Raw genomic sequence first — 13,259 nt, 5'->3', positions numbered from 1 at the left:
TAGAACTTCAGCCTTAGGACATTTTCTAATTTATTTGAATTTGTACAACATCATACATCAGAAAAATTACAAAAAAACTTAAAAAAAAATAATTTCTAAATTTGAATGCAGTTTTTTAGAGAATTGCTCCAGAAACATTTAGAGGTATGCCACTTCAAAATCCGATCAAGATAAGTTGAGTTATGGAGCTTAGAACTTCAGCCTTAGGACATTTTCTAATTTATTTGAATTTGTACAACATCATACATCAGAAAAATTACAAAAAAATGAAAAAAAAATGAATTTCTAAATTTGAATGCAGTTTTTTAGAGAATTGCGCCACAAACATTTAGAGGTATGCCACTTCAAAATCCGATCAAGATAAGTTGAGTTATTTAGCTTAGAACTTCAGCCTTGGGGCATTTCTTAATAATCTTGAATTTCTACAACATCATACATCAGAAAAATTACAAAAAAACTAAAAAAAAAATAATTTCTAAATTTGAATGCAATTTTTTAGAGAATTGCTCCAGAAGTATTTAGAGGTATGCCACTTCAAAATCCGATCAAGATAAGTTGAGTTATGGAGCTTAGAACTTCAGCCTTAGGACATTTTTTAATTTATTTGAATTTGTACAACATCATACATCAGAAAAATTACAAAAAAATTAAAAAATTTTTTTTTCTAAATTTGAATGTAGTTTTTTAGAGAATTGCTCCAGAAACATTTAGAGGTATGCCACTTCAAAATCCGATCAAGATAAGTTGAGTTATGGAGCTTAGAACTTCAGCCTTAGGACATTTTCTAATTTATTTGAATTTGTACAACATGATACATCAGAAAAATTACAAAAAAACTGAAAAAAAAAGAATTTCTAAATTTGAATGCAGTTTTTTAGAGAATTGCTCCAGAAACATTTAGAGGTATGCCACTCCAAAATCCGATCAAGATAAGTTGAGTTATGGAGCTTAGAAGTTCAGCCTTAGGACATTTTTTAATTTATTTGAATTTGTACAACATCATACATCAGAAAAATTACAAAAAAATTAAAAAAATGTTTTTTCTAAATTTGAATGCAGTTTTTTAGAGAATTGCTCCAGAAATATTTAGAGGTATGCCACTTCAAAATCCGATCAAGATAAGTTGAGTTATGGAGCTTAGAACTTCAGCCTTAGGACATTTTTTAATTTATTTGAATTTGTACATCATACATCAGAAAAATTACAAAAAAATTAAAAAATTTTTTTTTCTAAATTTGAATGCAGTTTTTTTAGAGAATTGCGCCAGAAACATTTAGAGGTATGCCACTTCAAAATCCGATCAAGATAAGTTGAGTTATTTAGCTTAGAACTTCAGCCTTGGGGCATTTCTTAATAATCTTGAATTTCTACAACATCATACATCAGAAAAATTACAAAAAAACTAAAAAAAAAAGAATTTCTAAATTTGAATGCAGTTTTTTAGAGAATTGCTTCAGAAACATTTAGAGGTATGCCACTTCAAAATCCGATCAAGATAAGTTGAGATATGGAGCTTAGAACTTCAGCCTTGGGGCATTTCTTAATAATCTTGAATTTCTACAACATCATACATCAGAAAAATTACAAAAAAACTAAAAAAAAAAGAATTTCTAAATTTGAATGCAGTTTTTTAGAGAATTGCGCCAGAAACATTTAGAGGTATGCCACTTAAAAATCTGATTATGATAAGTTGAGTTATAGAGCTTAGAACCTCAAGCTTTGGTATTTTTTATATATTTTTTTGGATTTCATGCATCAGAAAAATTAATATGATATATGATATGATATGCAGGTTTTTAGAGAATTGCTTAGGCGTGACAGCATTTGGAAATAAATTTGCGCTGCGTCTATGTCTCTGAAAGCTGCATGCATAATCTCAACATTCTAGCTTTTGTTGTTGCTGAGATCGAGGCGTTCATACGGACAGACGGAGGGACAGGCGGACATGGCCAATTCGATCCTGGTCCAATTGCAATGGTTCAATTTCATGGTCCAATTCTGACATGGTTATTGATCCTGATCAAGAATATATATACTTTATGTGGTGGGAAACGCTTTCTTCTGCCTGTTACATTTCTTTCAACGATTCTAGTACACCCTTTTACTCTACGAGTAACGGGTATAAAAACAAACCTAAAAGCATATCCAGTCGGGGTGGTAATTAAAATGCAGTCTCTTAATGTCAGTGTTAATTAGTCGCCTTAATTAATGATTATTAATATGGTTGTTGAACTTCCCACTTCCCCTTTTCCTCCTCTTGGCTTGATTATTATGCAAATTAATTGTTGGACCTTGCTCTTGGGTTCTCGTTCATATTCTGCATTTGACGCCTCATTGAAATGCATGATATGTTACCAGCCTCTCCGGGAAGGCAGAAAATATCATGCAGGCCCGGCGGCTAAACATGATTATCACAGTTCCACCTCATCGCAATTACCAGGCCATCTGAGGTGGAGTCCATGACCATGGATGGCCCTTTCGATTTCTTATTTTTCCGCTTCGCATTTGAGCTCAATAAAAAATGAGCGGCTGACCAAAAATCTGGTAATCGAATTAGGCAACTTCGTGTTTTATAAATGTTATCATAAATATTCCATTTTATTAATTACCGCGCATAATTCACCAACAAGAAGCGTAGAGAGACAGAGACTTTGTTAGTGGCCGCCTCTCTCTTCGGCTCTTGACTTTGACTTCGTCTCCGAACGGGCGACTCATTAACATACTTAATTTGTTTCTAATTTATTCATAATTGTATATTTGTGGCATCCTCTCTCAGAAGATGACTGCCTTGTTTTTGATCACGCCAAACTCCCGTTTTCTCCACTCCGCTGTCCCTTCACTTGCTGATTTATGGGAAGACCACTGATTAATGGCAGCTTCGATTCCGGATCTGAGCCGGAATCATTCCGTACCCCCAAGATCGGGTGAACTGGCTGTGATTTAGTTTCTGCGTTGGCTTCCCCTCTCTTCTCTTAAGTAGGTGTTGTTACCAACATTATTAAGGGGCTTTTGTCCATTAGGTATCGGCTTATGGATAATTTGTGGGGATTACCAGAAGACATACTGAGATGACGAGGAGCTAGTTATTGTTTGGTGTGCTCAAATAGGTTCAGCTTCATTTTGAACTGACGTTTTGATGTAATTATTGCTTTTACCTTATTCAGCTAATAGATACAAAACAGCGAGAATTATTATTTGCCAAAAACAATATGTATTGAATTTATTTATTATTGAATTTATTGAACTTATTGAATTTATTTAAATTTGGGGCTTAAGTAAATACAATTGAATAACTTATTAGTTTAGGACTACTGTGAATTGGAAATCTTTTTGCACTTGGGTTTGGGGTATCCTCGCTGACCTTCGTAACATCAATTTTGCGCTTGAATCCTAATTGCTCTTCCAGCTAGCTGACCACATCGTTTCCATGTCCATTCTGGCGCAACAGCTCCAGTTTCAGTTCGTGCTCCCTGGCCTTCAGACGCAGTGCGGCAATGGAGGAGGTGCGTCTGTCCTCGGGTGGCGTTGCAGCTCTGGGAGGTGGCGGCGGTGGCTGATGCGATGGAGGTGGTGGAGCCAGTTGTCGTTGGGGAGAGTGCGACAAAGTCAGGGCCACCGGGGAAGTCTGGGTGGGCGATAGACTCGAGGCCTGTTGGGTCAAGGCGATCCCAACCAGCTGTTGGGGAGAAAGCTGAGCAGGCTGGACTCCAACTGGCATTTGAGGAGGCGCCTGAGGGGGCGGTGGGTGCGCGGTTGGGTGTTGTTGATGCTGGGAGGCGTGCCCGGAGACGGGCGATGTGGGCGGTGAGGCGAGCATGTGGTTGGGCGAATGCAGATCGGGAGATCCCACCAGCAGGGCGGGAGGTTTTCCAAGTGGAGGACCTCGCGGAACGGCCGTCATATTGGCCAGCAAGGATTGAAAGGAGCTCGAGGGTGAGTACATGCCCGCCATTCCATGTGGCAACATATGGGGAGGAGCCCTGCAAGGAATTGCATACAAATCGGAGAATAGTTCATAAATAGCGTATAATATACGGAGCTAATTAAGACCTTTGTCTTACTTCAGGCCATTCATTCAGTTAGGAGTTCATTTAAATAATAGCGACTGTGTACTCACCTCTGGAATTGGTTAAAGTAGCCCGATGGAATCATGGGGGCCGCCGAGAGGTGCGGGTAGCGGAAGGCGGCCAGGTTGGCGGCATGTTGGGCGTCGAAGGGCTTGCGCAGCTGGAAGCCCAGGTGGGTGAAGGGATTGGGCGGTAGGGCGGCCCCAACCACCGTCTGCATGGTGGCGGCGCCGCTGGGCAGGTAGGGATTATACGGATGCGACTGGGGGCCGACCTTCTCCTGCTTGCGCCACTTGGCGCGCCGATTTTGAAACCAAACCTGGAAAGTCAGAGGGGAATGGGATTTATGAGTTATGTGCTGCAAGCAGGCTACTGTATCTGCATCAACTTTGGGCCATCCTGTGCATGTGTACTCCGATCCCGAAGCATCCAATTAATGGGCGTTGTTATTGAAAACGCCCCTTTAATTAGTTTTTAACATAACAATCTGAATACGGAGTCCTTCCCAAGAAGCCGTCTACTGATTGCACTCGGATTAGGTGCTGTAGGGGAGTCCCCGAGCAGTTGCAGGCCGGGCACAAGAGCAGAAGAGCAGAAGAGCAGAAATGGATGTAGGCAAATAATGTTGTTTAGCATGAGCAGTAATTAAAAGGAAGCGGCGACTTTCCGACCATAAAATGACCGGGCATGTAATGACTGGCACTAAAACAGAATTAAATGAATTTCTCCGGCCACGGATCTCCGCTGGCTGTCCGTCTAGTTTTCATTCCCGTCTCGATTTCATTAGTAGCGACATGCTCCATTATTTTTCAATTTTCAACATTGTTGGGTGCACGTGGGCCACGCGAATTAACCGCAGATCTGCGCAGCTTCGAGCCCTGATTTTTCCTCTTCGCAAAATGCTTACCTGAATGCGCGCCTCGGTTAATCCAATTTTCATCGCCAGCTCCTCTCTGCAAGAAAATGAAAGAGAAACCTTGGTTAGCTGGAAAAAACTGCAAGGATGTGGGGCAGGCATTCAACCGCCCAGCAAATGGCCTTTCTTTTCGCAAAATGTTTAGCCAACCAATTGCATTGCCAAATGCCAAGAAAGACGTTACTTAAATCGCTGACCTTAGCCCAACTCCCTTGCTTCTCGTTCCAAAGCAATGGAAGCTTATTCGGAGCTCATTGTCGAATTGATTTATTGGCTAAATTAATTGCTGCATTTAAATGAACCCACAGCCTAATGAATTGAAAACTGCCAGCGACACGGCAAAAAGTTGATCTAATTGCGGCTGCGATTGACATTGTAAGCTCACTTTTTATTTCGGTTTTTGCTCCAGTCCCAGCTTCGTGCGGTCTCAATTAGAGCTCACTTTGGCTGCTCGACTGCAAAAGTGGCAGACTTTAAATTTATGGCAATTACTGTGGCTGTCTCTCGACCACATTGCTGCATGCTAATTGCGATCGCTAGAGTTTCTTAGGGCGAGCAGTCCGAGATGGTGTTATATCGGCTAGCTCAGGAGGAGTCCCAGACAGACCCATATACTTGTGTAGACGGCTGCTCCAAATAAGATCGATCGATCCACTCAGGGGGTCGCGTCGTTATGAGCATTATTGTTATCGCCCGATCGTTTTCCATATTGGTACCGAATTGGTATCGTAAAACCGAGAATCAACTTTCCAGCCTTTGTCGCGCCTCGATGAGCGATTTATGCAAATTTCTTTTCTTCTGGGGCACTCATTTTGTCCGTCTCCGTCCGTGCTCTTATCGCATTTCGTCATATGTTACTCACCTCGTAAACACGTCGGGATAATGGGTCCGCGAGAAGGCCTTCTCCAGCTCCTCCAGCTGAAAGCTGGTGAAGGTTGTGCGATAGCGCCGCTGCTTCCGCTTCGGGGCGTACTCGTCCGCCTCGCAGTCGCTGTTGCCATCCGAAACGGGGCTGTTGGTGCCCCCACTGGCTCCACTTGCCCCACTTGCTCCACTTGCCCCACTGGGCGCTCCGCCCGAGACCGACATCGAAACCGTCAGCGCTGCGCCGGCGGAGGCGGCCGACGATCCTGGGGCGCGGTCCACCAGCACTACGGCATCCGGGTGCGCTAGCTTGGCTTCTTGCGGTAGTTCCTCCAGCTTGATTTCCTCCGATATGCCCATAATCCAGGAGGGCGATCTAGTCTGAGCTCGAAGACAGCGGCTACACAGAGATAAATGCAGGCTATTAGTTTCACGTGATTCAAGTTCAAAAAATGGGAGTGTTACGGAAAGAACGCGTGTTCAACTTAGATTTATTGAAACAATAATGTATCTTACTGTTTCATCGTTTATTTAGCTAATTAAGAGCCTTCATAACATCATCATTCAGGTCAAAATGACTTAATAATTAAACGGCTGCAGCTGTAATTGCTGAAGATAAAAATCAATAAAAGTTAGCAATTCAAATCCCATTTAAAAATAAATATATTCTATGCCTTCATGTGGTTATTTGGTTTTTCTCTGCCTGTAAGAAAATGGGCAGAGATTTCCAGTTAGCCGCGCATTAGAAGCTCGTAATTCAATAAACATTAAACGTGCAATTATCGTGCACTTTATTATGCCAATTTCCGTAATTTGCCATCTAGCCATGACCAAGTCATCGCTTGGGTCGGGACTCGTAGTTGCGGGTAGCCGCGGTTACACTGGCCAACAGGGTTTGGTACGGGGTAAAGAACCCTCGAACGATAAGTTATGTTCAAACCGGACATAGGCTTAAAGTTCCCATTAAAAACAAACATACCATTTAATTCTGGTAGCCTGCAGATAACATCAGTCATAAAACATCTGAAGCTTGAAAACACTGGTGGAACACGTCGCTGGAGATATATCTACGGAGCGTTTTTCTTTTCCATTGCAAATATAACGTATTGAGATACTACTTTCTAATCCAGAAGCTGCAGGAGCGTCGTCGAGTTTTAGTGCCAAATTTCTCACAGCTGAGTGCTTGTTTCAGACGTCACTAAGTCGACTGGGTCTTCTGCGGTTTGGAAGCGTGCCTTGTGGTCATGGCCTCCGCTTCGTTTCCAGATGCATCTCCGGGCTGAGGTTTCCGCTGCCCAGTTGCAGCTGCTGACGAACTTGCCCCAATGCAAATCGATGACCACCGCAGGGGGCTGTCCGCCAGCTGATCTCTTCCATCAACACGTCTTTCATCGGGCGCTGAGCTGGGCTTATTTTGCTAGCAGGCAACGGCAGGCTTCATCTGCAGATCGTTTGGAATTTTAATTAAATTGGGCGGCAACTTCATTTTCATCATCATCAACTCAGCGGCTGGGCTGCGGTCGCTTCGAGACCCGTGTCCATGTGGCTTCTATCAGATCAAATTAATATCAGGTGCTAGCTGGGCCCGGGTTTCTCTCTGCCACAAACAGCTCCCGAAGTTTCAGCTTGGCTTGGAGTTCCCTGTTACCAATGGCTAATTAATATACGACGTCTTTAAATGACAACCAAGTGGTTAGGCCCGGCTTGTAACCTTCCCCTTGTGCTGCATCTCTGAACTTCAAAAATCAGAGCCTGGCCTCCAGACCATGTCCCATGCCCAAAACTCCACTTGATTGATGGCCGCCGCTTCTGTTGACATCTCTACATATATCAAAATTGTCCAAATACCTTGTTAAATGGCAAATTAGTGTGGCGGTGATTGATTTAGTTGCATTCTTGCGCGGAATGAAGTTGCAACTGGCAAACAAGCGAAGTCCGCGAAAGAAATGCACTGCAAAATATGGATGGAACCTCGGTCTTCAAAATCGGGTCTTCAAAGTTTCAAAACTTGGAATTAACGTCGATAGCTGACGATAGTTAAACCTATATATTGTAAGTTGCTTCTGGCATATTGATTTCTGTTACCTCCAAAACTATTGTTTAAGTGCACTTCAAGACGTGGAAGACGTTCGCCAATGCCAGCAAGGTTCAGCTTGAGTGGCATCTTTCTTCACCTCGCCCAGGCATTTCGCATGAATCTTCCTTGTCGTAAACTCCAGTTCATAACTCATTCCTGGGCTCGATCATAACTTCGGTTATGAGTTGCCCTGTCAGTTTTCAATGTTGTCAACAAATTCCGCGCATTGACAGCTGACAAACTTAATTTGCGCGCAGCAAATTATTAAATTAGTTGTACGAATTTGCAATTATGCTACTAGTAACTAGTTGCGATTCCCCCGACTTCGTTACGAGAGCAGCACTGATTAATTCATTGCATGAATGCGAATGCCACGGCGAATGGGAACCGTTGAGCACTTTGGAGCTATGTGGGGAATGTGTGCCGTTCAGCTTTGTTGTGGAGCCGCCTTATAATTGTATCCGCGTTACGACTCTATTAAGGCCCAGGCAATCGGAGCAGCAGGAATAGGAATCCTCCGCTGATTGACGGTTCGCTGGGTAATTAAAAGGCAGAGACTTTGCTGGAAACTGTCAAGTTTTTGACGTCTGCCTACCGATTTGGTTTGGTCGCGTTGGTCGCATGGCTTCATTTAGCTTAAGTCACTGGCTGGTCAGCAACTAATCAAGTTAACGCTGCACTTGCTCTGCCCAAAACCAGATAGCCGGCCACTCCAGGAAGCCTGGGCTGTGGATGGGTTGGGATGGGTTGGGATGGGTGGACGTGAACTTCTGGTGGGGGCGATTTCGTGGCTAACATTTTGACACAACCACTCGGCGTCTTGGCCCTCTTAGGCCCTGCATGCTAATCAGGCCAAGCGCCAGTCAAACTTCGCAGACCAAGTCCCATTCCCAATCTCAGTCAAAGTCTGGGGCTTGGAGTTGTGTCCGAGTTCGAGTCCGAGTCTGGCAACTTGTTTGCGGTTGCTTGTTCCGTTTAGAGATAAGCTCCATTAGTGTCTGGGGAAATATTTAAGAGCAACATTGTAGGCTGTGTGGGTTTCCTAGCCCAGCGCAGTCATAAAGTCACTGGAAAAAAAGCTGCGGCTCATTGAGGCCTCACTCGTGGCTTATAAATGTATCCCACACTGAGCGACTTTCTCTCAGTACACGCATATGGCAAATGAAGAAATTAATTCGTAATGCGAAACAAGTGTATGAAGCTACATCTATTCGCTTGTCCACCCGACGTGTCCGTCCCATGTGCTCGGCCCACTGTCCGCTGTCCGCTGTCCGCTGTCCGGCGTCCCTTGTCGTCACTTCTGTCATCTCGATAAGCATCAATGTTTCTGCCCTGCCTGGCTGCTCTTCCACAACTCAGCGCTGGTTCTCCTCCGCAGAAGACGCGACTTCAGTTGGCTCCTTCATGTTTGGTGTCGTTTTTATGGTTGCACTTTTGTGTTTTAGCTCCTTCAGCTCCCGATCTGCCCGATGCAATCCTCGATCCTCTATCCTCGATTCTCGGTGTCTGGGGACTGTTGTGCTGGCATATTTCATTAAAAGCCGGGCCAGAGGGACGGCATCAGGTAGAACAGCAAACAGAAGCTCTTTTCTGGCATTTCGTTAATGCGCCTCCGTCTCGCTCCTCCACTCCCCGGACTTTATTGATCAGACTCCAGTTTCCAGTCAGTGCCCAGTCTGGCCAGTATCTGGGCTGCTTATTTATGGGTTTACATTAGGCTAAACCACTTTAGTCACACTTTGATGATCGGCATTGTAATTTCGCCTCCGGTTCCCCGATAATGGCAAGCATTTTGGGTGGTTTAACTTTTGGCCCCGAGCGAAAGCTCACTGATACTCCCCGATCCCAACTGTGTGGTCCCTCTGGGAAGTTGATGGATTGGCCAGGGACGTTCCAAGTTTGGAGCGCTTTATAAGTCCCCAGAAATATTTAAAGCTAATATCACAAGCAGCTGAGCTGGGCCGAGTCGAGTCGAGTTGAGTCGAGTCCGTAGTGTTTATCCCATTTAGGCTGCACCTGAGCCCTCCATTCACCTTCCAGTTGTTGGGTTGTTTGTTTCTTGGCGCCGTCTTTTGGACCAGGTGCGATAAGCCAGCATTCTTGTTGTTGGCCAGGCGCCGTCATCATCGTCTGTTTCTGTACCTCTTGTTCTGGGGTGTACGTTATGGACCTCTAATGCACACACTCCCAATTATAATTAGTTTATTCATATCCTGTGTCGAAGTTGCTGCCTCATTTGTTGTTCTTTTCCACAATCTTAATTCAATTTACTGCCTATCAGACGGAGTTGCACCGAACCGTCTAGTACCCTTCCCTGCGCCAGGTGAAAAAAGTTGGTCAACGAAATAATATATTCTGTGATATGTCAACAATTTTCTGTACACTTTAATGTTATAGGTCTACTGAGGGTTATCTATTAGCTCAACATAATAATTATTTTAAGTACTGAATCAACGTTGAATTTGACAACTGGATTTCGAGCTCTCCAAGGGCATTCGAGATTCGCTCCCAGGTAGCAAACATTACCCCGTGTCCACCCTAATGGATCAGAGTGCCGGGACGGTAGTCCAAAGGTAGACGCAAGTTCAAGTTGTGACTCAGAGCCAGGATCAGCAACTGGAGACCCACACAGAAGACCACGAGGTGGTTGATGGTGAATGGCGATGCTGTAGCTACAAGCTTAGCCCGTGTTGGTGATGTTGATGCGGGGCCAATTACTCATAAAATGCATGTTAAGAACAGCAGTCGCCGTGAGGAGCTATAAAGTGGGATCGGAGGGGATCGCGGATGGGGGATCGGTGATGTGGAGATGTGGGGATGTGGAGATGTGGGGATTGGACAACTGTTGCCCGACGCCATCTCCATCTCGGACTGTTCCGCCCTGCCCTTTGTCATTGTCTTGTGTGGTTTGATAAGCGAATCCGAGGCAGACGGTGGGCAATTTGTGGACGACGACGTTAATTTCTCATGTTTGCATGTTCCATTTAGCGAGGGTCGGGGCCAGGAATTAATGAAGCACATCTCAAAGGGCCCTGGCGCCATCTTCCCGCTGGAGGAGATTTCTCTCCGGGGGTGTGTGGCCATCAACAATCAACCACCAGCCCATCAAAAGACAGCGCCCCAAATTGGGAGCTGTCGAGCAATCGAACAACAGTGAATCGAATCAAATCAAATCAGAGTTCGTGTTCAGATAGCTGCCAAAAATTCGGGTGTATATCTACGAGATACCGAGACGGTATCTGAGGTATCTGGCAACAAGTTTTAATTGTTTGTTGCCGTAATTGAATTGAACTGCATTCGGCGAAGAACATATTTTAATTTTACGCTGTCCCCAGTACGGGACAATCTTATCGGATCTTTCCGGTATTATCTATTGGGAAAGATGCTACCTCAGAGATACAAGACACTGCGACCAACTTGCGTCACAATTTCGTTTAGACTTGTGCTGACAAGTCACATGCGTTATACGTATTAATTAAATCAGTTGGCCAAGTGCCCGATTATCGCCAGGAAAGAGGGTCCCGGTTTTCCTTTTGCCTTATCTGCACCAAATATCTGTTTCTGTGATATTTCCACCATAAGCTCGGGGCCCTCGTCCCCGTCATGCAGCTAAGTGGTCAGTGGCTCTTGACAAGATTATCGGCGGGTGATAGGTGTGGCTGGTTAATTTCATTTATTCTGTAGGTACACATGGCGACAAGCATAAGACTATGCCCCAACTTTCGACCAAAACCCCTTCGAGAAGGGAAAGACATCAGCTAGACAAAACGTGATTTATTGGCGCTGACTGCACCGCTGACAATTTGTACTCTTTAATGGTGTTTAATTAAAACCAATCAGCGATATACTTATCGAACTATCAGCAAAGGCAAAGGCGAAATCTTGTGCTCCTCAAAATTGAGTTAATAAAGTTCTTTTCTACAGCGATGATATTTGTCTGATGTGTCCAGGTGAAGAATTAATCAAATTTAATGATATTTATTTTTCGTCATACGATTTGTTTCCCCCCTTCACGTAGATTGGGGCGATTAGACAGGAGAATTATGAAATACATTTATGGCTTATACTTGTAATATTTGTCTATCATGCGGGGAAGTAGGTTATTCGAAAGGAGTTATTATAAATGTGAAGTATGTGGTCTGCGGATTCGGAAGTGACAGAAAAGGGGAAATGAGTTACTTTAAAGGCTAAAACGAGATTTATATTCAGAAGACAAAAACACGAATAAGGGTAACAGAAAAGTGTTTTTTCTATGATTACGGAGAGTATACAAGTCGGTGCTAAAAGGATAACTAACCCTCTGCGCTGTTTAATACACGCTCTCGAAGCAAGAAATCCTTGTTATGTCTTTTATGTTCCAAGGAATGATTCATATAGGTTCAATAAAATGTTTCACACTAACCTTCCTTCTCCTCCTTAATAGCCGGATATTGTAGGGATTTTGCCTTTAGAATCGCCTTCTGATTTTGCCGGGCTAATGAGCCCTGTAGCTTCACACCAACAGTGACTTTTGCCGACGGTCTTTTGTCCACTTCGCAAACAACCAGATACCGAGGTCGATGTGTCCACTCTGATCGCGGTGTACCCCTGGTGGGTGTAGCTCCGACACTTTCACAATTGTACGCACTCTTGCCCGGAAACACCGATGTATCCCCAGCTCGACTCTTCGAATCGGATTCGGATTCTAATTCGGATTCGGAACGGAACGGAACCGAACGCGACGTGATGACCGGGCTGTTCCAGAGCCGGCAGCAAACTACACGGTGAGCAGTTGGCGCGCAGGTGAAAAGTATGGTGGGTCTGAGACAACAACCGGTTGGAGTTGTTGTTTTCCGATGTTGCGAGAGTGGTTTTCTGGCCTCCCAGTGCTTCCAGTGCTTCCTAGTGCCGCAGAGCGAGAGGGAGCGATGCGATCGGAGCGTGTCGATCGATCGCCGCAGGTGTCGCAGGTGAGGCGGCAGGTGGTCGGGAGGCGGACTCCGCCTCTTTCTGGCGGTTCGGCCTATGGGAACGCGGCATTCGACGGAGCGAAATAATGGCGGAGGTGCGCTCTACCGCTCTCTGTCGCTCCGCATCGCCCTCTCTCTCGCGCCACTTGGATTGGGCGTAATTGAATAAGCCCCGCACAAAGTGCAATAAATTTGATTAGCAAAATGGAAATTTATTTGCCCCCAGCTGAACGCGTTTTCCTCTGGTTGCCATAGATGCGTTTGCAGTTGTTGCGGCTCATAAATTAAATAATTTAGCCAAGACATGTGGGGAAGAGAGTTTGTGTATTGCGTGTATTGGGGAGGGGGGAGGGGACTTGGACCGGCCATATAGACCGTTTTGGTAG

At 44.6% G+C, this 13,259-nt stretch overlaps 1 protein-coding gene across 1 annotated transcript; it reads right to left on the bottom strand.

Annotated features, from left to right (window-relative positions):
• Positions 1 to 3,248: 3,248 nt before the first annotated feature.
• LOC6543192 (homeobox protein aristaless) lies at positions 3,249 to 12,733 on the bottom strand. The gene is made up of 5 exons (XM_001968127.3): positions 12,327 to 12,733; positions 5,846 to 6,247; positions 4,975 to 5,020; positions 4,118 to 4,386; positions 3,249 to 3,980 (listed from the first exon to the last, which is right to left on the bottom strand). Exons 2-5 carry the CDS (start codon positions 6,205 to 6,207, stop codon positions 3,407 to 3,409), a joined length of 1,251 nt encoding a protein of 416 aa, XP_001968163.1. The 5' UTR covers positions 6,208 to 6,247; positions 12,327 to 12,733; the 3' UTR covers positions 3,249 to 3,406.
• Between the last annotated feature and the right edge of the window lie 526 nt (positions 12,734 to 13,259).

Source organism: Drosophila erecta, unplaced genomic scaffold (genome assembly GCF_003286155.1).
Source record: "Drosophila erecta strain 14021-0224.00,06,07 unplaced genomic scaffold, DereRS2 tig00000055-arrow-pilon, whole genome shotgun sequence".
NCBI classification, from domain to species: domain Eukaryota; kingdom Metazoa; phylum Arthropoda; class Insecta; order Diptera; family Drosophilidae; genus Drosophila; species Drosophila erecta.
Note: the sequence above shows the minus strand (reverse complement) of the source record. Positions and strands in the feature narration are given on the sequence as shown.

Excerpts from the sequence above, each read along its gene's own strand:
- LOC6543192 (XM_001968127.3), bottom strand. The coding sequence starts at position 6,207 with ATGGGCATATCGGAGGAAATCAAGCTGGAGGAACTACCGCAAGAAGCC. Across the intron at positions 5,021-5,845 it reads TATCCCGACGTGTTTACGAG|AGAGGAGCTGGCGATGAAAA; the intron begins GTGAGTAACATA and ends ATTTTCTTGCAG. Across the intron at positions 4,387-4,974 it reads TAACCGAGGCGCGCATTCAG|GTTTGGTTTCAAAATCGGCG; the intron begins GTAAGCATTTTG and ends CTGACTTTCCAG.